General features: G+C 40.6%; 1 protein-coding gene and 1 long non-coding RNA gene across 2 annotated transcripts in view; one reads left to right on the top strand and one right to left on the bottom strand.

The window, feature by feature from the left end:
* The window catches only part of SYNE2 (spectrin repeat containing nuclear envelope protein 2), a 158,702-nt gene that overhangs the window by 61,888 nt on the left and 71,807 nt on the right, over positions 1–25,007 (top strand). The window contains exons 50-67 of the mRNA XM_053945765.1: positions 192–514; positions 1,205–1,349; positions 1,635–1,850; positions 2,217–2,482; positions 3,234–3,390; positions 6,048–6,203; positions 8,852–8,992; positions 9,326–9,508; positions 10,007–10,144; positions 11,203–11,388; positions 12,386–12,508; positions 14,059–14,241; positions 17,963–18,088; positions 20,410–20,604; positions 21,157–21,231; positions 22,222–22,341; positions 23,116–23,223; positions 24,443–24,655. Coding sequence (XP_053801740.1) covers positions 192–514; positions 1,205–1,349; positions 1,635–1,850; positions 2,217–2,482; positions 3,234–3,390; positions 6,048–6,203; positions 8,852–8,992; positions 9,326–9,508; positions 10,007–10,144; positions 11,203–11,388; positions 12,386–12,508; positions 14,059–14,241; positions 17,963–18,088; positions 20,410–20,604; positions 21,157–21,231; positions 22,222–22,341; positions 23,116–23,223; positions 24,443–24,655 — 3,054 coding nt within the window. The remainder of the gene's footprint in view (positions 1–191; positions 515–1,204; positions 1,350–1,634; positions 1,851–2,216; positions 2,483–3,233; positions 3,391–6,047; positions 6,204–8,851; positions 8,993–9,325; positions 9,509–10,006; positions 10,145–11,202; positions 11,389–12,385; positions 12,509–14,058; positions 14,242–17,962; positions 18,089–20,409; positions 20,605–21,156; positions 21,232–22,221; positions 22,342–23,115; positions 23,224–24,442; positions 24,656–25,007) is intronic.
* Positions 21,654–24,518, bottom strand: LOC128789618 (uncharacterized). The gene is made up of 3 exons (XR_008431474.1): positions 24,415–24,518; positions 23,277–23,425; positions 21,654–21,916 (listed from the first exon to the last, which is right to left on the bottom strand). It is a non-coding gene; the product is annotated as an uncharacterized LOC128789618 (long non-coding RNA).

Raw genomic sequence — 25,007 nt, forward strand, 5'->3', positions numbered from 1 at the left:
GGTTACAGCACTGCTCTGTGCCTACATGAGTAACAAATGTGTTTGCCACATGGCCTCCCTCACCTCCTCAGGCCACTTCAGGGAGTGTTGGTCTCAAAGGCAGCCAGGTGTAACATTCTAAGAGCATGTGGTGATCCAGAGGAGCACAGCAGCCTTACTTTATTGTTCCTTTCTCTTTTTAATGCTTTCAGAGTGCTCTGGAGGAGGCATGTAGGGCTGGTGAGCTTTATACCAAGGCCCTTCAGAGGGCTGCCAGGTTCCTGGAGGACTGTGAAGCTCCAGCCCAGGCTGCTGCAGCAGAGCTCTGTGGATCAGTGGAGATCTGTCAGACTCCACACTGGAAAGAGGAAGAGTTCAACTCTGCAAAGACTGACTTAGAGAGCCAGCACTCCAAGCTGAAAAACCTAGTGAAGCCAGAAGACAAAGTATGTCTGGAAAATGCTGTAAGAGAACTGGTGGAAAAGAGTTTGGCATTAAGGAAGAAGGCTCAAAGAAAGGAAGCTGATGAGCAGAGGTGGGTTTAAGAGATCTCCATAGATCTTGTTCCTTATTGTGAGAAACTTGACTGAAAATAAATCCGGTGTTGTTTCTGCTCTGATAAAAATTCAAGTATTCAGAAATTCCAGCAGCAAGAAGGGTAAGCATTCCTGTTGTTCTCAGGTGTGGTTGTTAAGGAAGGAAAATTGCCAGACAATAGCCATATTGCTGCTAATTTACAGTGCAATCATTTCCTATGTATTCCAAAATGTGGGGCTTGAGTGGGGGTCATGGAGTGCCAGAATCAGAAGAAAGCACGTTTCTAGTCTGTAGTGCAGTGCTGGTGGAGGCCAGAATAGTTTTCTGAGGGTCCCTAATTCATGTCTTCCATAGGCTATTCTGATGGCTTGGGAAGGTGAAACCCAAAAAAGGCACAGGCTTCCTTCCTTCAGGTACAGAAGAAATCTGGAGGGCCTTCAGACACATGCATAGAAAAAGTCTGGGAGAGAGAGTAAAGGATTTTTAAACTGCTTGATCATGATCCAGTGATCAGTACCTCAGATATCAAACTTCAAGTGCTTAACAAATGCTAACTGACAATAACTTGCAAAACAGTCAGGACTAGAAATTCATAAGGTTTTTTTAAACTTTTATTCTGTTGGGCCTTATGGTTGCAGAGAGGAGCAGCAACAAAAATTTTAATTGATCCATTCATTGTTTCATTCAGGTATTTTGAAAAACAGAAAAGCTACACAGAAACCAAAGATAAAGTATGTGATAATCTTAAAAAACTGGAAAAGATGCTTAGACAGTCTTTGTCTAAGATTCCAATGTCTTATAAAGAAGCTTTGGAGCATTTGGAAGAAAGCAAGGTAAGAAAGAAATATATATATATATATTTATATACTTGTTAAAAGACCAGGTATAACAGATCATGTGAAATGAGTATATCTTACTGCTGTAGAAATGAGACATTTTATTTACTCCCTCTTTCTCCACAGTCTTAACCAACAGAACTCCCTCATTGTGACCATATTTTACCAGCTCAGTGGAGTGATTTCCATTTTTCTAGAGGATCCTAATCATGATACTGAATACTTGATTAGTACTCCTGACTGTAGCATTTTATTTATTGATGTGTTTGTTTTTCCTGTAAGATTTTAGTCTCCAGCATTGACTCTGCTGAAGAGGATCTGGTGAAGCTGAGGCAGATCTCTGGGGAGATGATGAGGTTGTGCAGAGGAAGTGACAGGGCCCTGGGCAGGATTGTTACAGTGCTGTGGGAAAACTGGCTGGGTTTGCTTGAGGCAGCCAAAGGGCTGGAAATTACCTGTGAAGAACTAAAGCAGGAATGGAAATTCATCAATGAAGAGGTGAGTTGCTCAACATCTGGAATTCTGGGGTGTGGAGATGGGACTGTGAGTACAGTGGCCTGTAAAGGGCTGAGATCTGGGCAGAACATCATTTCCCACCCGCTGCTCAGTTACCCCCACCCTTTTTAACCCAGAGTCAGAAAAGGTGGGCATATTTATTCAGCCCTCTGAACCCAGAGCAGCTCTGCACAGGCCGATGTGCTTTGCTAAAGCAAACTCAGAGTTTTTGTCACACTTCAAAGGTTCAGGTTCTGACTGTGTAATTCCCAGTAGTTAGTCACCCGTGTGAGTAAATGAATAATGTAACTTCAGATGGTGGAACAAAAAAAGCACTTTATCTCATGCTCTGCCATGGTGTTTACTTAGCTGGAACGAGAAACAATAATTCTCGATAAGCTCCAGGAAGAACAGCCAGAAAGCCTTAAAGAGAAAGAAAAGGCCACCAGAGAGGAGCTGGTGGAGTTGCTCGATTTTGTGAACTCATTTGAAGAAAACATCAACCAGCAGCAGCTCCTCTTACTCCTGCTTCTTCACCGGATAAGAAACATCCTGAATACACCTGAAAATGCTGAGGGGGAAGCTGCCCTCCCTGCCTTGTGTGAGATAAAGGCAATGCAGGAGCGCTGTAAAAAGTAAGTGGTGTGAAACTTCTGTTGAAGGTATGAGATAGGACTATTCACAAGCACAGGATTTTACTGGATATCAAAGATTGTATGAAAGCTGTAATGCACTTAAAAGGACAATAAATGCTCTTCTGGGTCAGACCAATGCTCCATCTCACCCTTCTGCTGTCTCCAGTATGAGCAGTGGGGAATATTGTTTAGGGAGCAGACCTGAGCCTGGCCATATCCTTTGTGGGCTGCAGTTTGTTTTCAGATGCAGTAGGAATTGAGGAGCAGTAGTCAGATTTAGAGGTTCTAAGTGCTATGAATTTTAAGATTTTCCACTTTTAGGAAAATCAGACCTTGTGCATTTTGCGACAGTCCAACTTTCTTCTGAGTGCCACTGTCTAAAATTCTCCCCAGATTTTTTTTTACAAATCCGATGATTGTATTCACCCTTCTCTGGGTTTGCTTTTGGACATGGTAATCTTTGTGAACAACATCTGTTCTGCCAGCATCTTCAGACTGAGAACCTGACCTCTGCTATTTAAATATGCCTGCTCTCTGGTTTGGTCTACCAAATAGCACTATCTGAGGACTCACTTTAAAGAAACTGAGATAAAGCGACATAAAACTCACAGATTTAATAACAGAAAAAAAACCTAAATTACAGACAAATGTGGTTTGATATATACCTGCATAATATCTGTATTAAGCATGCTCTTTGCTCCTACTTAGTGTGAGTCTAAAACAATGTATTCTTTCTGGTAATCTTGCGCAGGTTGTACAAAAAAGCTCAAGACCATAAAGATTCTGTGAAAGCTGAGATTCAAGAGAGGAACAAGGTCACTGAAGAAATAAGTGCTGTGACAAATGCATTACAGAATGCTGCATCTGTGTTATTGCAGGATGCTGAAGGAAAGGCAGAACAGCTGGAGGTTGGTAACAGCTCTGTTATTGTGATATCCAGGATATCTCCTGGTTTGTGCTGGTGCTTGAACTTGCTCCAGATAAAATCGGTGGCAAGGTCTTTGCACACTGACTTAAAGACAATGAATCTGGCTCAGCAGAATATGACTGGCCCTGCCATGGCCTTGGTTTCTTTCTTTCCCTGTGGGGATCTGTAAGCAGGCACAGAAGCATTTCCAGATTGCAGAGAAATTCACAGCCAGCTGCATTCCTTTTTGGAAGGGCTGCTTAGGGTACACCCTGCTTGCTTTCCCCTCTGCCTACCTACCCAGGGCAGCTCCTGATCCTGTGGATTTGATGTCCCACATCAGGGGTTAACCTGGTAAACGAATTTGAAAAATCAAATTGTGATCAAAACCTCAGTGTCCACCAGCAGCCATCAGCAGTCTATACATTTCTTCATTTCCTGACTTTATGATATGTTATTCCTAACACTTACTGAATGTGTTTATCATTAGAATTATTTGTTTCAAATTACTCTTACTATGTTTATATTTCTTATAGCAAAATTATTGCATAATTTTAAAATCTTGATCAAATATTGTTTTTAATAATATTAAATCCAATTATCTTTTAACTGTAGAATTTATAATTTATTTATTTTAGGCTACTAAAGTGTAGTAGAAATTTGGGCTCTCTTTGCTGAGTCTTGTATAAAAACTGGTTGGGTGTCCCCAGCCTAACAAAGGGCTAGGAAAAATACAGAAGCCAAAGACCATGGTGGCAGATGGGAGGTTAGCATGAGAGAGAAATGTCTATTATATGTTTAGGAAGTTCTGAAAACCCATGAGCCAGCATTGCTGTGGTGGGACCTTGGATCTGTCAAAATGGGCTGTTTTTCTATTTAAAATTATCTAGGATTAGAATTTAGAGTTGTGTCTGCTTTTTTACTTTGTGTCCAGAAGGAAATTTTACTACTGCAGGTGCTTTATGCCTGCTCTTTTCCCTCACATCCAAACTTTGCTACTCCGAGCACCTAAAACTCACCCAAAAATGAGATAAGACCTTGTTCCTGTTTCTGATAGCAATGACACAAGCAAATGCTACCAGCAGTCCCATCAAATGATCTCTTTTTAGCAGTATGTCACAGCAGGCCTGTTCCTTTTGAGAAGACTGAGCTGAAAGGATTAAAGAATTGATTAATTTTACATAGTACAAACACCAGTGAGGCAAACTCTGTAGGGCAATTTCATCCCTTACTTCCAAAGAAAATCTAGTTCCTATGAAATGTATAACACTAGTCAGGACTCCACTGCACCTATGGAGTAGAAATATCTATTTCATTTTGAGATAACAAACCTAATTTAGCTTGGCAATAGTTTTAAATTCACCCACACAGATGAAAAGGGGGAAGTGTAATTGTCTCTTCCCTTAGGAAAAAAACTGGGAAGTTTTGATAGGTACCAGCTTTCCAGATAAATAATCTGTGAAATGTGAACATGCAGTAATACACAGAAACCAATTTGCAGGGACATGCTTTGTTTTGGAGACAGGAGTTGAAACTGATTCTTTCCAGTTCAGGTCAGGGAATCTGTGAACTCCCATAAGTATTGGCACAATCTTAATTGGGCCATTTGACAACAGCAGCCTTCTCCCTGAGAGAATGAGGCACACAGCTGTTTCATGGTTTTGAGGGTTTGGGTTTTTTAATGCCAGACTCAGTTGTTGTGGGATGACAGGAAATAAATCAATCTCAGTGACTTACATATTTCTTCTGTCTGTTGCATTTGTGTGAAGGAAAAGATTCCCAGGTGAAGACTATGAATTAGTGGATTACCATTACTCCTGATTGAAAAAGCAAAGGCAGTTAATTGTAGTGTCTTTCATTGCCTGGTAGGAGGTTTGGATAATTTTTCCCAATAACTTGAGTTAACATTTGAGTTTCTCAAACAGCTGAGAACGAGGGAAAGGAACCATAAAGCCAGCAAACAGAACATTCCAACTTGAAACTCTAGAAAACCTTCCAAACAAATGAATTTCTTCATTCTTTCTGCAGGAGGACTTAGCTTGGATTTTATTTCTAGGCTACAGGCTGTAGACAGTTGTTCAAGTTTCTTTTATCTCATAAAACCTACATTCTTTGTGCAGAACTGGAAACTACTGTTTTGAGAGGAGCCTGCTGTGCCGCTCTGCGTAATTGCCTGAAAGCAGACACTTCAGCCTGAAACCTGTTGCTTTTTGTGGCCTTTGTGTTGTTTATAATAATGAAGGGATGGACGTTGGCTATTAAACTCTTTCAAAGGGAAAAATGCACTTTTGGCAAAAGGGAGGGCGCAAAGGTTAACGTTTAATCATAGGAGCTCTTCAGATGGTCCCTCTGCTGAGGCTGTCAATGAACATCAGTGCGTCACTTCCCCGGCATGGGGCAGTATCAGGTTTAATTAATTCTTACAGATTGAAAAGCATCATTTGATTAAATGAGTCACTATTGCTTAGAGTTTTATCTGCTTGCAGAGGTAATCAAATCAGGTTTGATATCCCAAACCCAATTTTTCCAAACCATAATCATGGTAGGAAGTACAAACCGCATTACGTATGTGTGTATATACACATAAATATGTACATATACACACGTGCACTCAGTAAAAACTGGGTAAAACTGCTGAAGTTACTCTTAATTTTATAGGAACTTCAGAGTGTGATTGGCAGAGAGAGTCAAGCTCTGGAGGATATCATGGAGAAACTTCGGATCAAGTATTCTGAAATGTACACAATAGTCCCTGCAGAGATTGAAACACAGTTGGAGGACTGCAAGAAAGTATTGCACGACCTAGAAGAGAAGGTAACTGTTGATGTGGTTTTCATATTTGTCTATTTGCAGTTTATAAATCATTCCTCATGCCTAGGTCTCTTTTTAGAGGAATCTGATGGTAAGCAGTGTCAATATAACATTTTTATTTTTAATTAAAAATGGACATGGCAGAACCTTTAGCAATAATTTTTAATAGTATATGGATGCTGTCTTCTATTTAATCTGACTCTTAAACTGGGAACTAGTAGCCAAAGTTGATTGCAAAGATGGCATAGCTTAAATGAGAAAATATTTTCAGAACTAGGTTAAAAAAGGACTTCGAAACAGGATTTTTTTTTAATGTAATTTGCACACATGGTAGGGTATCATGGCATGGTTCTTTTTCCCATCTCTGAGAACATGGTTGCCTTCCTTTAAAGTCAGGGAATTTAAATAACTGAATCCCATTGCATCAGTTTTTTGCAATATATTCTATCTACAATGGATATAAGCACTTAGCTGAAAGCAAAATTAAGCGAAAATGGAGTAATACTCTCAGTTTGGGGTCAAATTTTTAGCCTGATACAATTGCCATCATTGTTACTTACTCATTTGTGCTATTTTAAAAATGAAAAAAAACCCTTTCAGTTCTCATATTTCAGAAATAATAATGTTCAATCCTAATTTTTAAAGTTAAGTCTCAGTTAATTTGATAAAATTCGATAAAACAATTTTGAAACCCAGTTACTTTTTAGTGTCTATCAAATTACTCATTTTATCTTATGTAAAATATTAAGCAGCATATTAACTAAAGCTTATGAGTTTTAGCTTGGTTAACTTTATGGTTTCTGTTTCAAAATGGGACTAATCTTTTCAGAACCAACAACTGGGAAGAAAGAAGAGAAGGAAAGCAAAACAGTATTTATGCTTTGGGTTTTTTTTGTTGTTTACTGTTCATATATTTACCGAGGTATAAAAGATTATCTGGAAGCACACATTACCTGTTGGAGTGAAAGAACTGGTCCTGGAAGCTAGATAACGTTTGCTTTTCACATTTAGGTATTGGAAAACAATATAAACTATCTTGGAATTTTTCAAAATGCATTTAGGAAACAAAAAAAAAAAATCATGGTGGAACTGGAGATCAGTTCAGTTATATATTAGGAGATTCCAGCATGTGTTAAACCTAAGTTGTCATATTTTAATGCCATTCTGCTTTCTTCTAAATCTGCAAACCAAAAAAATGAAAATAAATTGTACATTTGATGCCATAAATAATACATTTTATCCTAGTAAGAAGTATTGAAATTAAAATCCTGCTTTGCTGATGACCAGAGCATTGACAGATGCAGTGTTTTTATCCTGAAGAAATAGATGAAGTCAGAGCTTGATCTGTTTACTCATTTCCAGCTGTGTCACATCGCTCATACGTGATTCTCTTTTGTTTTGGAAGCTGGCACTACAATTATAGACAAACATTTTCCATGTTTGGTATATTCCAGGATAGTGGTGATGGCCAAGTGTTCAGTGGTTACAGCCTGAATTCCTTTTTCCAAAAAGTCTTAGGCATTAAGTACAGACTGACTTCACAGGTTTTGTGGTATAAGCAGGAGTATTTCAGAGGAGCCTTCTAGTTCTTTTTGTATATATTTATTTTGATTAATGAAATTTTATCAATACAGCATGGGAGTACTTTTTAGAGAGGTTGTGTTGGAATCTATAAATGATGTTAATAAAATTAAGAAATTAGTAGATAATTATTAACTAAAAATTATCTTAATTCCTCATCCCACGACAAGGATAAAGTATTTCAATACTAGGAACTTCAAACTAAAATAACTATTAAATTAAAAATCTTTAAAATCAAGGCAGAATGAAACTGTTCAGTGTGCATTTGCCCCCTAAATCCTAGGGCTGCAGCACATAAAGAATTTACCACAATTTAATGATTTCCCAGTGCTTGGCTGACTCTGGCAGCCAGCAGGGTTTAGTAAGAAAAGATGTCACTTTTGGGCAAGATCAAGGACTTTTCTCACTCCCTGCCCTTCATCTAGTCCCTAGTAACTGGTAGCTTATGCTCAATCCTGTGCTCAGGCAATTACTCAACTTCAGCTTTGAGAGTTCTTCTCTTTCCACAGAAAATCAGGCCCTCCAGTGCACCAGTTTTTAATTTCTGTGGAGTCCTGCAGAGTGAGATTAAGTTCCTCAGACCTTTCTATTTTGGTGACAAATCTCCAAGTTTATATTGTGAAATTGGCTGTGCATTGATGCACTTGGATATTCCCTTATTTGTTACATGGAATCCACAGCTGCCAGCTGAGACATAAAGGTGTCATTCTGGCCTTCTTACAGCATAAATCCAAATGTGACCCTTCCCACCCTGCAGCATGAGCAGCCTCTGTCAGAGATGAGAGCAGGGTGAGGCAGAGCACCCAGGGAGCTGCAGTGCCTCAGTGCTTTTTCCTCAGGGATTGCTTTTCTGAGCCAGGCACTTTTTAATGAGAAGAAATTAGTGAGCAACGTGTAGATGTTGAACCTACTCAAATTAATGCTTCTCCCTGCAAGTGTAGCTCCATTCCAGTGTTTTTAACTGACTTGTCAAGGGAAACAAAAAGAATGGGAACACTTTTGATAAAGTGGTGCACAGAAATAAGCAGATTTTTGTAATCTCCTCTGTTGTTTTCTCTTTGCTCTGGCAGGTTAGCTCTGAAATCTTGCAGAACTCTCCTCAGTATGTGCTGAAAAGAAAAGCAGAAACTATTAACAATGGCCTTCAAGCTATTGAAAAGATGTTACAACAGAAGAGTGAAAACATTACGAAAGCCAAAGAAGTTCAGAAGGTAATCTTTCCAAAAAAATAATCTGTGGGTGTTAAAAGATTTTTTGTTGTTTTTACAGAACCTAGTTTAGCAAAAAGTGGTCTTCCATTCATTTTATGTCTGTAAAAGGAGAAGTACAAGCAAGCATTTAACTGGTGAATATTTATCAATTCTTTCTCACGGAAAAATCATGCTTTTTTCAACTGTGAATCACACCAGTAGATGCAAAGTGTTCTGTTCTCATCATGTCAGTTCTGAAACGTTTGCAATTCATGTCCCACATGCAGAACAAATAATGCTGCTGTTATCTTTGAGCCTCACCTTCTGTTTCATTTCCCTTCTCTCCACATGCAGCAAATCTGGGATATGCTGGACCTTTGGCATTACAAACTCAATGAGCTGGATGCAGAAGTGCAGGATATAGTGGAGCAGAACTCCTGCCATGCACAGGAGCTGATGGATATCCTGGTGGCCCCCCTGCAGCAGTACCAGCAGGTCTCACAGCGTGCTGAGCGCAGAACTGCCATTCTCAACAAGGTAGCTGCAAATGGAACAGCTTCTTAAAAATCCAAACCTATGAAAAACCAGAGGGGAGGCTGTCAAATGAGTCGAGTCACTAGCCTGCTGTGGCAAGGCTGGTTGTAGCTGGGGTTTCTGGAGTGGCTGCCCCAGAGGACTGGCTCAAGCCATGGTTGAGGGGTTTGTGTGGGGAATTCTTGCCCCTGGGCGGGTGTTGAGGTGGTTCTCTCAGACTCTGCTAATGGGTTGTCTATTAAAGTGCAAGTGCCATATAAATTGTGACAATGCCCCCATGAAGTGTAAACTTTATGCAAGCCCCAGAATTACTTTGGTGAGAGGGGATAGCCTGAAATCATGAAACTGTTTCAGAAAAATGTTTTTTATTTCACCATGCTAATTTAACTGACTGTGATGCAAATGCATCCTATTTTCTTTTAATCTTGTTCATAGATGCATTTATCTTATACAATGAAGCAATTAACTTCTGACTTTCTGTAAAATTCTGTCATCTCCTAGGCCACCAACAAGATGGAAGAGTATGAGGAGCACTTGAAGAATGTGAAAGATTGGATAGAAAACACCAACAGTTTGCTAAGAGCTGATGCTCAGCATGACTCTGCAAAAAGCTTACACAAGCATACTGATGAGCTCCAGGTAAGAATTGATGCAGATAAATGCTTCTGTTAGAACTTGTTGCTCTGCACAGATGCAGTTTTTCATTCTTAGTTGTTACTGACATAAGTAATTTACCATTTTCAGCAAATCCTTTAAGTGAAAAATAGTTATAGTTGAGACTCATGAAATAAGTGTTTTTTGTGCTGAGCACACCTATCTTGTGCAAGTGCTGAAGTGCTGTACAATTTCCAGAAATGTGTGATTGTCTTCTGTAATCCTGCCGAGTGGCTATGGTCAGTTTTTACTGCCTGCATATATAGGATTCTTTCTATGTTGTATGTGAGCCAAAAAGGCAAAGTGCTGGTTTACTGATATCTGTGTGTTAGGTGGAAACTTTGAAGTGAGTTGTGGTTTGGAAGGCTTTGTTCACTGTTTCTTGAAGGTAATTCTGATTGGTAATTTCAAAAATCAAATGTTTGTAATATTACAGGGAAAATCAGGGCCAGTACCAAAAAAAAAAAAAAAAAGATCTGGCAATTTTGTACTTAAAATTCGAGTTTTCTGTGCATCCACTCCTTGGCTTAGACCAAGTGAGAAAGCTGATGTTCTATACAGATTTTTATGGCAAGACTAGTAAGAACTCTTGACAGGAAGTAGCTGCCCATTCTGGGCTGATATGTTACAAAAACATGTAGCCACAATGGGGAGAATGTGATTTCCAAAACCCATGAACATTTCTTGTGGCAAAAGCTTATTGTCTTCTGTGTTTGTGAAATGGAATGTTTTGTTTGTCCTGGGCTGTGAAACTGGTGGATTTGGAAATGCACCCTGGGCTTGCATTAGAGTGGAAATGTGCATTCAGTCCTTTCTTTCACACAGCACCCAGATAAATGGATCATGTGCATTTCTTGCAGCCCTCACTGTTCTTCATGACAGTGTTCACTGCAGTTCATCCAGTTCATTGCAGGGGAAGGGACCTCACATCACACACAACTGGCCTGATATTTTTTGGAGCATTTTGTTCCTTCTAATCCTTACCTCTGTAACTTTAATGTTCAGCCCTGATGTATCAAACTAAGGTTCTATTTTGTCCCCAGATGGCTTTGGAAGACTCAGAGCAAAAGCAAAATCTTCTGCACGGTATCTTCATGGAGCTGGAGGAGCTGTCACCCATCTTTGAAACTGCCAGTGTAATGCAGCAGCTGAATGAAATAGATGTTCAGGTAGCAGCTTTACAGCATGAGATTGCAGAGATTCTTCCACAAATCCTGCATGTGGCTGATGTAAGTCTGGGTGACCCATTAAGTGCCTTTTATCAGAGCTTCATCATATGTTAGGAAATGCAGATTATATCACCTGCATGGAAAACAGGGTGCAGTGCTGGTTGTTGTGGGTGTGCCAAGCAAGGAAATTAATTTTTTGTAAACAAACCATCAGAAGGCATTTGGTAACTAATTAAGCTGTAAAGTTCAGGATTAGCCCAGGATGTAGGAGGAAAGGCTGGGAGCTTGCCTCGGTTCAGCCCAGAGAAGCTTGGGGGTGAGAGGTTGATATTGCTGCTGTTTGCTGCTGTGATGGGAGGTTACAGACAGGATTGGGCCAGGCTCTTCTTGGGGTGTTCAGTAAAAAGATGAGCAGTAACAGACCCCAAGTGTAACAAGGGAATTACATCTACATAGTAGGAGGGATTTTAATTTTTTTTTTGCAGTGAAATTGGTCAAGCACTAGATCAGGGGCTCCAAGCAGGGGTAATACTTCCATCTCAAGACATACCCAAATCTCAACAGGATCAGGCCCCAAGTGCCCTGGTTTGATGGGTAGCAGAGACTTTTCAAGGTCCCTTCCAGCCTAATCTACTCTGTGATTGTGTCTGTGAGAGTTCACAAACAGCCTGTGAACTCTGAGCCTGTGGGTTCCTTTTCCATCTAGCATAAGTCTCTTCCTACTGGAAGCTGCACCAGGGTAATTGTAACACTTTTCTATTCTGATAACTATCACCACTAGAAGACTGTCTTCTCACTAATGGTAATTTCTAATGTGAATTTTTAAGGATATTTCACTTCTATATTCAGGGTTTAAAACAGACCAGATGATCTTGAATACTTAATTCCTTTAGAAGTTATGACTTAGCCTTTTGATCAATAGCATCCATTAACACAGCCTGCAAATGCTGCACTCATTTTGAAGTATTTCTTTTTAAATTTAAGTGAAAGACAGAAATGCAAGTTGGCTTTGGTGGTTGGGCTATCTATAAATACTCTCTTTGTTCCCAAAATCTAGGAGTTGGATGCCATTGAATCTCACGTGAAAGTGTTTGAGAAGGATGTTGCAGAAATGAAAACAATCCTGTCATCAGAAGATCTGTTAGAATTTTCTCCTAAAGACCAACTTAAACATGGACAGGTCTGTGAAAACTCCTATCTACTAGGCTTTTTTTTTTTTCCTGATCAATGTAAACCCTGAGGTGAGACTATTGAGAGACTTTTTCAAGAAGCACAGTCATGGTTTGAACACAAAACACTTGAAATTAAAGCACTATTAAGAATATGCCCACAGAGAACTCGAGTGTGTGACTGAAGCACATGTCAGGCATAGCTGCCACATTTGAGGATCTCCATTTTTTTGGGAAGTTTATGGCGTGATTTTCAAGAGACACTTGGTGCACACCGCTCCACTTGGCACCAAATAGAAATCTGAACTTAGAAAATTAGGCCTTGTTTTCCCAAAAATGGAGGCAAAATTTAGCAGATGATTCTTTTATTTCACATACAGTCTACAGTGTTACCTGCCTAAAATACAAAAAGCATGGGTTCAGTTTCAGGTGAGGAATAAAAATGTCATCATACTTCTCATAGCAGTGTAACTCTCATAGCAAAGCCATGCAGCTTGGTTACCCAGAGAACAATTTTCTAATAACTACATTACATGGGAAAACTGAAGTAATATTTCTTCTGGAAAATAATGTTCACCTGCCTCCTTACTGTAATTCAAAGCCTGGATAGTGCAAAAAATTCCTGATACAGTCTGCTTATGAATGAAAGAATAAGCATCTCTATTTCCACTGGGGCATTTTAAACCAAAATCTTCTTGAGAGGGAGTTTAACAAAAATGTTAGTAATTAAAAGGCCTATAGGTGGTTTGTATTTATATTATTTTTTTCTTCTGGAGTTTGCTGCTGAATGGGGTCCCAGTAGAATTTCATATTTCTTAAGGAGAACCAAGAAGTTTGAGCTGCTATTGCCATTCTTTCATAAATTGATCACTGAGTCTTCCATAAAGCACGTATTGTGAAACTGCACATTTCTGTTCATCCCAGACCGATCTAGGTGGTTGTAAATTGTGTATTCACTCCAAGTATTGTGATATGAAATGCTGTCCTTGACAGGAGAGCCATCTTCAGGGCTTTCTGCTGACTTCCATCTTGATTCATTATCTCACCTCTGTTGATAAGACTGGTTTTAGGACCATCATAAAATGACTGGTTGGCTGGACAAAAGACAAAAACTAGAATTTGCCTAGAGTGACATCCAGGAATTTGCACCACTTTAATTGTCTTCACTGCCAATGATGTTCTGCTTTGAAATGAGTTGCTTAGTAAATAACAACTAATCTGAATGTGAGCCTTTGTCACTGTGCAAACTTGGTATACACAGAAAAACCAGAATTGTAAATGTAACTTGTATCTTTGCCTTGCTTTAGACAAGCTCAACATGGATTTTCATGTATTTGTTCCAAGAACAAGAATCACAGAATATTCTGAGTTGTAAGGGACCCACAAGGATCACAGAGTCCAACTCTTAATTGAATGGCCCATATGGAGATTAAAATTTCTTCCTTCTTAAATGGGAAACTCACCAAAGAGGGCTTTTGCTCTTCATTAGTGTAGTATAAATTTATGGTGTGAATTTTTCTAACTCAATATCACATCCATCATCTCTGTTCTCTCCTGACAGGTTATACTTGAGCATGTTGGTCCCATGCAGAAAACTATTGTTCATATACAGTCCTATGAAGATGCTCTTCAGCTGCCAGGGCTAAAAATGCAACCTTTTTCAGTCTTCCAAAGAGCAAGACAACTCTTGAGAGAATTGAAGAAATTAGAAAAAATTACTAGGGAACAAAATGAGCTCCTGGAGGTAATTGATGTTTTTTTTTTTATGGTCACCTGTACCACCTTTTTTCTAAGTAATTTTAATCTTTAAACACTATTGCTTTTGCAGCCATATAGTTACACCCCCTGTATCTTCTGTGTAATGGTTTGGGGATTTTTTTTTTTTGTTCTTTTTTCCTGTTTAATTTGATCCTGCAACAAAGCACACTGAATAGTCTTGACATACATTTCAGTTTTCCAATTCAGTCACAGTTGACAACATACTGCAGAAGGAAGAAAGGCTCTGGTGTTGCTGATGACTGAAGTCCAGTGTTAGGTGCAGGTGCTCACATCTGCAGCATTCAGCTCCTGAAACTCACCTTGACCATGGAAATTCTTGTTGACAACCATTAGTCAGCTATTGCTAACAGCAGAAGGTCTTGTACTAATCCAAATCAGTGAGCCAGGAAAGTGGCCATTCCCTAACAGCTGTGTTGTGGTTAATTCACTGTTTTGAGGCAGGCCAGCCTGTGATGGGGTCCCAGAGATGCTGCTGGCCAGGCTTGGAAACAGAAGGGAGACAACAACAGGAGGAGGCGATGCTGGCGGGTCAGCGAGTGTTAACTCAGGGGCAGGGAGAGTTATGGAACAGCTCCAGACCTGAGGGAGTCTCTGTGCAGCACCTCACTGAGCAGTGTGGTTGTAGCAGCTCAGGGAAGTTTTTAATTCAGGACCTGGTCGTGCTCCGTTGCCCAGGCTGGAGGAAGTCTGGAGTTTGGTAACGCAGGTTCCCACGGCAGCAGAGGAATTAAAGTTCTCGTGTGACCCATCTATTTCTTGGCAGGATGCTGACAGCAACTGGAAAAATGTTACATTATCTTTGCTGATTTGGTTTTCCTAAGCTATTAGGGTAAAGCAAAATGCTTTAAAACATCTAACTGGGCATTTCAGAGGCCAGGCAGACAAGTGACAGCTAAAATGGGAATGTCTGTTTTTGATTTTCACTTTGAGAAATTAGGAGCAGAACACAAAGAGAAAAACTCAAATGTGCCACATGACTAGTGCATGCTTGGAGTCAGAAAAAAGCAGTGACTCTATTAGATCCGTATAATCCGTATAATTATATTATATCTGTATAATCCCTACAGTCTCTTTTTTTTTTTTTTTTTTTTAGTCCATACAATTTATGTCCAAGAAATGGATGTAGTAAAATGTACCTTTTTCAGAGGTACCAGATCAAATAATGGAGAATTTTCAAAACACTTAAAAGCATCAGAAACAGGGTGCTTTCCATTTATCATTTGTTGTAATGACACTTGTAACTGGTTTTTGTGCAGTATCAGGTCAAATTTTAGATTTTTCTCCTTTTTGTAAATCTGTGACCTTTTTTTGCTCAGCATTTGCCTGTATCTTGTAGATACCAAACAATCTGTAGCTGAGTGAAATTTCTTTGTGAGAAAACAGATTGGAAAAATTGCAATTCTTGGCAGCTAGTGTGTCAAACTGTGCAAAAGAGATTTTCCAGTGCAGTTGAATGGGTGGAAAGCAGCAGTACTACAATACAAGTGTAGCACCAGCTAAGGTATAACAAAGGAAAAAGCCATTAAACCATGGCACTTTGAGTGCTGCATTAAAAAGGTAGTAAGAATCCTGCTAGAGAAGAAAGTAAATGGGTGCCAAGCTTCCTGTACAAATATATACATTTTCCCCCCCCTCTGGGGATTAGTGTTTGGATGAGTTTGCCCATATTTTGCTATGGATGCAATGGAATATTATACCAGTAACTTTTGTATAATTAAGTTGCACTGTAACACCTGAAACAGTAAGTCAGAAACAAAGCCTGTAATAGGTATTGAAAATGCTCTGGGGCAGGAGTTTAAATGACTTAGTTATCTGTTGAATGTTGCCCTCTGTATTTTTATTATGGTCTGTTAAGTTCCACACCTAAATAACGTCATCAGGAAGAAGATTTGGAAGCCATATCTGCTTTTACTGGTTTTCAGTGCAAGAGAGTGGTGTTATTTGCATATCTGATGATTTACTGGTCTCATTTTCACTAAGCTCTTCCAAAACAAATACACTGTGGGTAGGTGGCCTTTTCCATGGGTAGGTCTTCTGGAGTTACAACGATATGAAAAGTAAAGAGCAACTGTTAACCAGGAAGTAACTCAAAAGAAAGGCAGCACTTGTAGGAAGAAATCCAGTCCCACATATATGGCATAATATGTTATATTGGATAAAGGATAGAATCAGATTTCCTTTTCCCTGAGTAGAAGGCAGAAACTAATTAATTATCTTCAGGTAAGTGACTATATTCACATACTGGTCCATGACAGAAGACACTGGAGTCTGTATATGAAAGATTCAGACTCTTTAGTTAGTCTGGGAAATTTGAGGTAGGACTCAATTTATTACTAAACAGTTCTATTCATATAGAATTGAAGGTGTGAATAAGACAATCTTTCTTTTAGGAGGTCTTCTTTTACTTTCTCATTAAAGCAGAGCAGAAGAAGACCTATTCCCTTTTCTTTCTTCTCTGATTCTTTGCCTGTGGCACTAAAGTATAGCCACATCTCTTCCACTTCAAATTGTCTTTCCTTTTTTTCAGTGAGGAAAATAGTTTCTTCTCACTTTCAACACCTGTAAAATAATAATGGTTATTTAGAACCTTATTAGCCTGCATTTTCTTGAGAGGGAGTGCTGCTATGAAACAGTGACCGAAGAAATGGCACTGTTGCTGTTGATAGCAGGAGAGACTCTTGGCTCTGAAAGGCAGAGTCTGTGAGCTCTTTGCAGTGAGATCTTTGACCTGTTGGGTCATTCAGGTGCTGCTGGCAGCACAGTAGGATCAAGCCTGGTGGCTTCATTGTTTCTTTATTACCTTTTGCAGGCCCCCGAGGAACAGCCCTTTGTTGTTCTTTGGTCTTCAGCCTCTGGGTCCAGAAACACAGAGCCACCAAGTGCTGTGCATATTCAGTGTTTTCACAAGATATTCTGACTTGTAGATGTGACAATGTCTTAATGACCTAACACATCATGACAGGCTGTGACTGACAAATATGAGTGTGTGGGGAGATTGCCCATTTCTGCATGAACACAAAGCCTGGGGGGTCAATGAGATGTTGCTGTCACTTTCAAAGTAAAAGTGAATTTTGCTGTTTATAACATATGTTTTCCTATAAGCCATGTAAACAGAAGTAGTTCACATGGTGGGAATGCTTATCATTTTTATTGGAAGTATTCAAATAGTCAGACAGTGTGGTTGGGTTATCCTCTGAGCTGCAGTGTTGGCCTGGTGTACAGCACAGTTCATTTTTGGTCAGTTTCATTTTTGGTTTTGCAGAACTAGCTGGCAGTAAAGACTTGAGCACCAGTAAAAACCCGTTGGGCTTTCTACTTGATATGAAACCCTTTAATTTCTGTCTTTTTTCACAACCTTTTCTAAATTGTAATGGAATGTGGTGAAAGCTGCTCCATTTCCATTCGATAGCCAAATTCCAAGTTCTGCTCTGGAGCTCCTAGACAGAATATTCCACCATACTTCAGCTTGTGGGTAGAGCAGCTTGTTTGTCCTTAGCAAGTGAATAATAAACTTAGTGAGGGATGGGGTTGTGCAAAGTTAGCAGAACAAACACCGTTTCTGGTACACATAACAGCAGGTACAAAGGAGGCTTCAGTACTCTTCAGTTCAACTTTGCTTCCTTACTGACTTGTTTGTTTATGTACTCCTTATTTCAAAATTATTTATGGAGATTGCTATTTCACAGGAAACTGTAAAGAAAACAGAAGAATGTGAGCAAGAAATCGAAAAGTTGAAACAACTCCTAAAGAACAATTTGGGTGAAATGTCACATGAAGATCAACCAGAGGCTCAGAAGACTCCTTGTCCAGAGGTGGGTTTCATTCTTTTCATTCCTTATCCTGACTAATGCTAATCATGCTGATGCAGAGCACTGAGAAATAGTGGTGTTTCATTCTCCACCACAGTCAAGCAGGCAGTTGAATGCCATAGTGTGACCATGCAATTAATTACAATTAATATTACTTTGCAAGTTGGGTATATCTTTCACAGTATACTCCTTACTGATTTTGATGTCATTTGTGCCTATATCAACTTGGAAGAAAAACCGGGTGCTGTTTTCACAGCAGCTGTTTTGGTGAAACAATATGCAGCACTGAGAGCTTACCTGTGCTCAGCATCCTGCTAATTTTCCTGAGGTGGCAGCTTGGGATAGTGCCTAAGGAGAGAACCAAGTCCTTTTCTGATCACTGGTCATGCAATGCTGCTTTTGGGGATTCTGGTTAGGTTTAGATTCATTAATCTCCTTTCTTTGTCCTCACTGCCACACTGTGTTTTCATCACTGGTAAACATGTGTTGCTTTCCTCTCTACAGTCAGCTGCTTTCTGTAATGGATGAATTGATGTTTTTAATGCAAAAATAAGATGTGTTTTAAGGATAGCACTGCAGAAGTCAGGAAATTACTAATTAAATGTAATAACTATTTATAAAGTGCCTTTGAAATGCTCAGTTTTTTCCAGTCGCTCACAGTAAAGTTAATACACTTGGATTGTACTTGCCTAATAACTATAATCACTCAGTAGGCTCCTAAGTACATAGCTGCTCTGCTGTCAGCTGGTTGGATGTAGAGGCTTGATGTAGTGCTCAGCATGACTAATTTCCTGATTTTTCCTTGTTTTTGTCTATGAGTGTAGGATTTTATGTTTAATAGTTCTTGTTTTAGCAGAAAACTTGTCAGATACAGCATTGCATGAATAGAAGTGAGCAGTGGAATTGCCTATCTTACTGAAGGATTTCAGAAAAAGAAGTGATTTTAAGAAAGATTTGGGTTCTGAGGAGGTTATGGCTAATTAAGTTTGCAAAAGAGTAGCTGGCAAATCTATGCTGGCAAGTCTCCTGCAGTGAAATAAATAGATATATTGTCCCTAGTGGACATTCATAAAAACATGCCAAATTGTCATGGATGTCTGTTTCTTCATTTCAATGAGATTTTCTTTCCTTTACCTTTGGATGATTTTATCTTGTGGTTTTGAGTGTACAAAAGGAAGAAAGCATTGTCAGAGCAGAGTTCCCATGTCCTTTGAAAATTTGCTGGAGTTCTTCCCTCCACCTTTGCTGTCATGCTGCCACCCCAGAGCTATTAACAGAAGCTGTAGTGGAGACAGGAGCAGCAGTCTCACTGCTTTCATCTGCCACAGATTATTACTTACATAGCATCACTAATGACAGAGCATGGTGTGGAGCCAGTGCTGTTCTCTCTTCAAGCCTGGCACAAAGCTTGCTGTAATCAACTGAGCCCAGTGTACAAGGGATATTTAGCCAGGTTTCAGTCTTCTGAGCAAGTAACAATGCTTCAAAGAGCTTTAGCACTTTCAGTAATGGAGGGAGTAGAACAATTCATTCCGTGTCCTGTCTTATTCTGTTATTTGCTGGGATTTCTTGGTTCACCTGGAGGCTGGGTGGTAAGGAAAGCCTTGGAGAAAACTCTAAGGGAAGAACACTGGCTGGAGCAATAGTGATGGCCAGGAAAGAGACCAAGGCAGATTTATTTCCCCCTCTGTTAGTGCAGTTACTTGGGTTATTGTTTAGTCTCTGCAGAACATTAAATATTTTCCTTAAGCTTTGTTGGGGTCCATTTATTTCTCCCAGTATTACATTCAAAGACGTGGGATAATTTTGGCCACATCCCCAAGACCCACCAAATGGTTTGCTTCCTTGGGGCCAGCTTCAGCAAAGACTGAGCCCTGAGCTACCCTCATTTGCTGTCTTTGCCCTCCTCAGGGCTTTCCCAGGTGGTCAGTGTCAGGCTGCCAGGGAAGGTGCTTGGAAGTAACATCACCTGCTGTGACACACAGAGGAATGCAACCCATCTGCATTCCCTTTGGAGGAAGCTGGTGTTTTCATGGATATGCAGGACCTAGTTAGAATTCCTTCCAGCCTGCCATGTTTCCTTCCACACTGCCAACTTCTGCATCCCATGTGGCAAGGGCTGTCCTGAGCTGAATCTCCTGCTGTTGGTTTGCATGTACCTGGACATCTCCTGCAGTGACAATGGGGAACTGTCCCAAAGCCCAGAAAAAGGAGAAGGGGGAAATAGCCCCAGTACCAGTAAGATGCATCACTGCTGTCATCTGTTACATTGTTGTTTGGTTAAATGAGAAAAATGGATGCTTACAGATGTTGTTGCTCCTTAGGGAGAAATGGAAGCTGTAAAAGAAGAAATCATAAAGCTGTGCCAAAGAAAGGAAGATTTCCTTACCAGGATGAAGAATTCCATGTCTGAGCTTCACCAGTGCCTACAGCAAGAAGTGCCTGAAGCAGCAACTGAACCTCCAGCCTCTGTATTAGCACAGAGTGACCTGATTGGGACTGATATTCCTGCTCAGCAGGTAAGTGATCACTCACCTGAGGGCCAAAGAGGGGAGGTAAATAACCCTTCCTGCTCCTGGAGGAGTGGCATGTGAGAGAGGAGCACCCCTGCCCCTGTGAATCAATACTGTCTCTCCTCCCCTTTGTGTTCAGAAGGACTGAGCATGAGGCATGTCTAGGAGAAGGTAGGAGAGGTGTGCCTCTGGTTATTTCTTAGCATCCTTCACTTTCAACATGAAGTTTACATCAATCAACAGCAAAATGCTCCATGTGTAGTTTTGTTGATAACCAGTTGTTCTGGGATTTTCAATAAATTATTTTCATGGGGCAAAATGAAATTTCTCCCTTTTGTAGCTGTGCTGTTGAAACCTAACAGCATCAAATCCCAATTTTCAGAGGTGCTTAGAACCTGCAGCTTTCAGTCACTTTAATGTAGGTTGCCAGATGTTCAAGGCTTCTCCAAAAGTGGATCTCAAGTGGTAAATTTGTTTTGGTTTACAGGCAGAACTGAAGAGGCTTTTGCTGTTCTTGTCATGATTAATTGGGTTGTCTCTCTCTGTGTGTTTTTGTAGTTGAAAAAAAGAGGAGTGATATCTCTTCTGCCTTCCTTAGATGAAGAATCAGAAGACTGTTCTTTACACAGCAAGGTGAGTCCAGTGTATTTTATATATATACAGCTGTGTATGTAAGATAGCAGATTTTGGTAAAGCAGAAATTATGAAAAATGTGAAAATCTGGAATATTTCAAAATAACTTAAAATATCTGTTATCACTCCAGGATACAAAGGAATTGCACTCTAGCCAATGTACCAATATTCCAGTGCAGTATTACACAGCACCTTGTTCTGTGAGATGTGATCCTGCTTTTGGTGGGATTGCCCATTTAGTAATGCCCCCTTTGTGGAAGTGTTAATGACAAAATACGGCCTTAAATACCAATGTTTCCATGTGGAGGTGGATTTCAGAAAGAATTAGCCTCTGAAATGCCATAACAGAAAATAAAATTTATTTGTATTGAACTTAAGAAAAAGAGAGTGTGATTAGACTACTGGGAGTGAAGTTAGGATAGAGGAGGAGATTCTGGGAGATTGGGAGGAACTGGGAGACACTTCCCTACAGGTAGCTCTGAATCTTGTGGGCAGTCTAAATGCCTGGGGCAACTGCAAGGAGCAAAGCTAATTGCTTTTGGAAAATAACTCCGTGGCAAGACAGTGCAAAGAAGTCCAAGCAGCCTGGAGAGCTTGTGCCTCACTATTGATCCAAGCACTTCAGTTTCAGGGTTTCTCACTCTGCACCTTCACTGCTGCAATTTTCTTTACATGTAGGACTTCTCTGGGGACAGGACAGGAGAAAGAAAGGGTTGTTGGTTTGTTTGAGGTTTTTTTAATATTGTAAAAAAATGAGAATATTCTGCAGTCTCTAGAGAACATTATCAGTGTCATCCAGGTGCCATTCATCTTGCAGCAGGGCTGTAGAGCAAGAAGGGAGGTGGGATTTGGGAAACACAAATATGGATAGATAAACAAGGCAGAAATAGAGCAAAGTGTTAGGAGAAGTTTGCAGTGCTCTACATTGTCTGGAGGACTGTCTGAGCACCCTGGTCACAAGCTAAAGCTGAGCTGTTACTGCTTTCAAAGGGAAGTACAGCCACAGAGAAAGATGCAAGCTTTTGGCCTTCAGAAAGGGATGATGAAAGGCTCAAGGAAGACAGTGCGACCTCCTGGTCTTCTGGTACCTTGTCAGATGGCATTGTTCAGGTAATGCACTCGGGTTTATCTCTCTGGAGGTGGGAACTCACCTTTGTGGGAAAGATCTGCACATGTCCTAAGTATTGCTGAAGCCTGCACTGCAAGAGAAGTGTAAGAATGCAGGACTAGGTGGCCATATTCATATCTTCCATCTCACACTAAATTTTGCCATTTAGACTCTCTTTTTCTGTTTTACATATTGGTTGGACTCAGTGACTTTGATGGTATTTTCCAATCCAAATGATTCAATGATTCTAATTCCTTTTAGCTTCGCAAAACCCCCAAGGGTAGAAATGCACATTTAGGAGCAGCAACTTGTTTGACTGATTCCTGAAAAGGTTCTAAAAATGTAGGGGGTGATTTGATTTGTGGAAGAGGTTCTCTTTGTGCATGAGAAAATCAGTGTGTGGGACTCCCAGTCAGGTACAGTTTTGGTGTATTCTGTTCTGCTCTTCATGGTGCCTCAGTAATCTTGTGACAGCTGCAATTGTTTGTTTCTGTACATCAGTGCCACAGGCATAACAAAACTGCTCTCTGTGAGTATTCTTGGGCCAGGACCACAGTAGGTTGAGTGGTTGCTGCTCTTTCAGGCTTCTCTAGCACCACAAGGCAGTGGAACATGGAATCAGAAAGTCATTTAGGTTGGGAAAGACCTTTGAGTCCAGCCATAAACCAAACTCTGCCAGGTCCACCACTAAATCACATCCCAAAGTGCCACATCTCCACTACTGCACATCTGTATGGAAATAAGAAATATTTCCAGTGTTGCCTCTCTCTCTCCAGGATGAGGATGTTATAACTGAATCACACAGTAAACATGATGGAGAAACATCTGTGCAAACTTTGGAGGGCACTGAAGGTCCTGGCACAGGCGATGGCAGTCTGGCTATGGTGAGTTTGCAGGCCTGAGCAAGGTGACCTCCTGAGTGAGGTGTGTGACCTACCTAGTGGGCAGAGGCACTGGTCCATCGTGGTTTTGCTGCTGGAGTTTGCTGCAGTATGATGTGGTGGGACACCTGCAACCCTTTGTGGGCCTCTTCCTATTGGTGCTCTGGGTGATAAATTTTCAATTGCTCCTTAAAAGTGGAATTTTCTAGGGAAAAAAATGGAGTATTTTCAGCAAGGAAGCTGCTGTAATTCATACAGGCATGAATGGAAGGGTTTGAGGGGTTGGAACTAGATGACCATTAAAGGCTCCTTTCTAGCCAAACTATTTTATCATTCTGTAATTACTATCATTCTGTAATCATTCCAACTATCACACTGATAGTTGGAACAATGCATTTTGGCTCTCTTTTTTTTCTGCCAAATCTCATTTTAATATGAATCTTGTGCACTAGCACTGGCCATCTCAGTTGCCTGAATGTGTGCTCTGGAGCCATGGGAGCGCTCCGGTAGTTCTGTTCTTGTGGTGTTGTGCTTCATTTACTTACTAAGTACCAATATTTGCATGTGTGGAGGCATATACAGACCTTTGCAGCCTTCCAAGTCACTGCTCTTTATCTCCAAGTACTTTGGACTTTCATTATGGACAAGTGCAATGCAATATTCCTTCTTCAAGAACTGTGTTTAGGAAGAATTGCACCAGATGTCCTTAAAAAGACACCATTTTTTTTTACTGTATCACCTAGAGCCTGAGTAAAGCATATTTAACTGTTGGAACTGAGCACACAAGTAGCTTGTAAGCGTTGTCCAAGAGCTTGTTTTGCAGCTTCCAACTGCATTGCTTCTGTGTGTAACTCCCACAGAAAAACATCTCTCCTCAGGGGAGAACAGGTTAATGGTGAGTCATCACTCCCTGTGTGCTCAGGTATAGCTGCTGTGCTCAGGTAGATCCCTGCAGATGCAAATTGCTGCCTGGAAACCTGTTACACCAGATCTTGGCTCACCTGCCTGCTGAGTTTCCCTTTCTCTCTTTTTTCCTTCTTGGTTTGTGGTTCAACCCCCCCACCCCCTCAAGGCTGGGAACGCAGCGACAGAGTTGTTTTGGGGTTTGTTGTTTCCACACTCTGTGAGTGTGGAAGTTAATCATCTCTCACTGCTGAGGGGAGGGGAGGGAAATGACAGAACCAGGTGGCTCACCAGGCTGCTTTGATGTGCTTTGCTCCAGAGCCACCGGCCGCCTCCAGTGCCCAACGCCGCCCTGGGCCCGCAGACAGCGCTGGATGGAGGCAGGCCTGAGCCAGAATCCATCCTCCTGCTGTGCCAGGCCCAGGTGGCAGAGCTGGAGCAATGGCTGGCCAACACTAAAATGTCCCTGGGCTCAGCCCCTCAGACCCCCCAAAGGCAGCAGATGGTGGAGCTGCAGCTTGCTGATTGCCAGGTAAGGAGGTGACACTGCTGCTGCCATCCCCTTCCCTGGGCTGTGCCTGCTCCTCTCTCCTGCTTCAGCAGCTCCCTCACCCTGTGCACAGAACAGGTGACTGACTGCCTTCAGCTTTGCCACAGTTTGGTTAAAATACCTGGTTTTTGAGTTGGGATCTGTTTGCCTCCAGGGGATTTAGATAGAATTCTGGAGTATATGTAAAGCTTTGGTTTGATTTGGATTATTTTCAAAACCATGGCTGAGTGGAGTTCGAATCATCTATTAAAAGGGAGTTTTTCATTGGTCCTGATCATGATAAATCAGCTAGAAACAAAAGAGTATTTTTTTTTTCTTTTGACATTTTCACTTT

This window comes from Vidua chalybeata, chromosome 6 (genome assembly GCF_026979565.1).
Source record: "Vidua chalybeata isolate OUT-0048 chromosome 6, bVidCha1 merged haplotype, whole genome shotgun sequence".
NCBI classification, from domain to species: domain Eukaryota; kingdom Metazoa; phylum Chordata; class Aves; order Passeriformes; family Viduidae; genus Vidua; species Vidua chalybeata.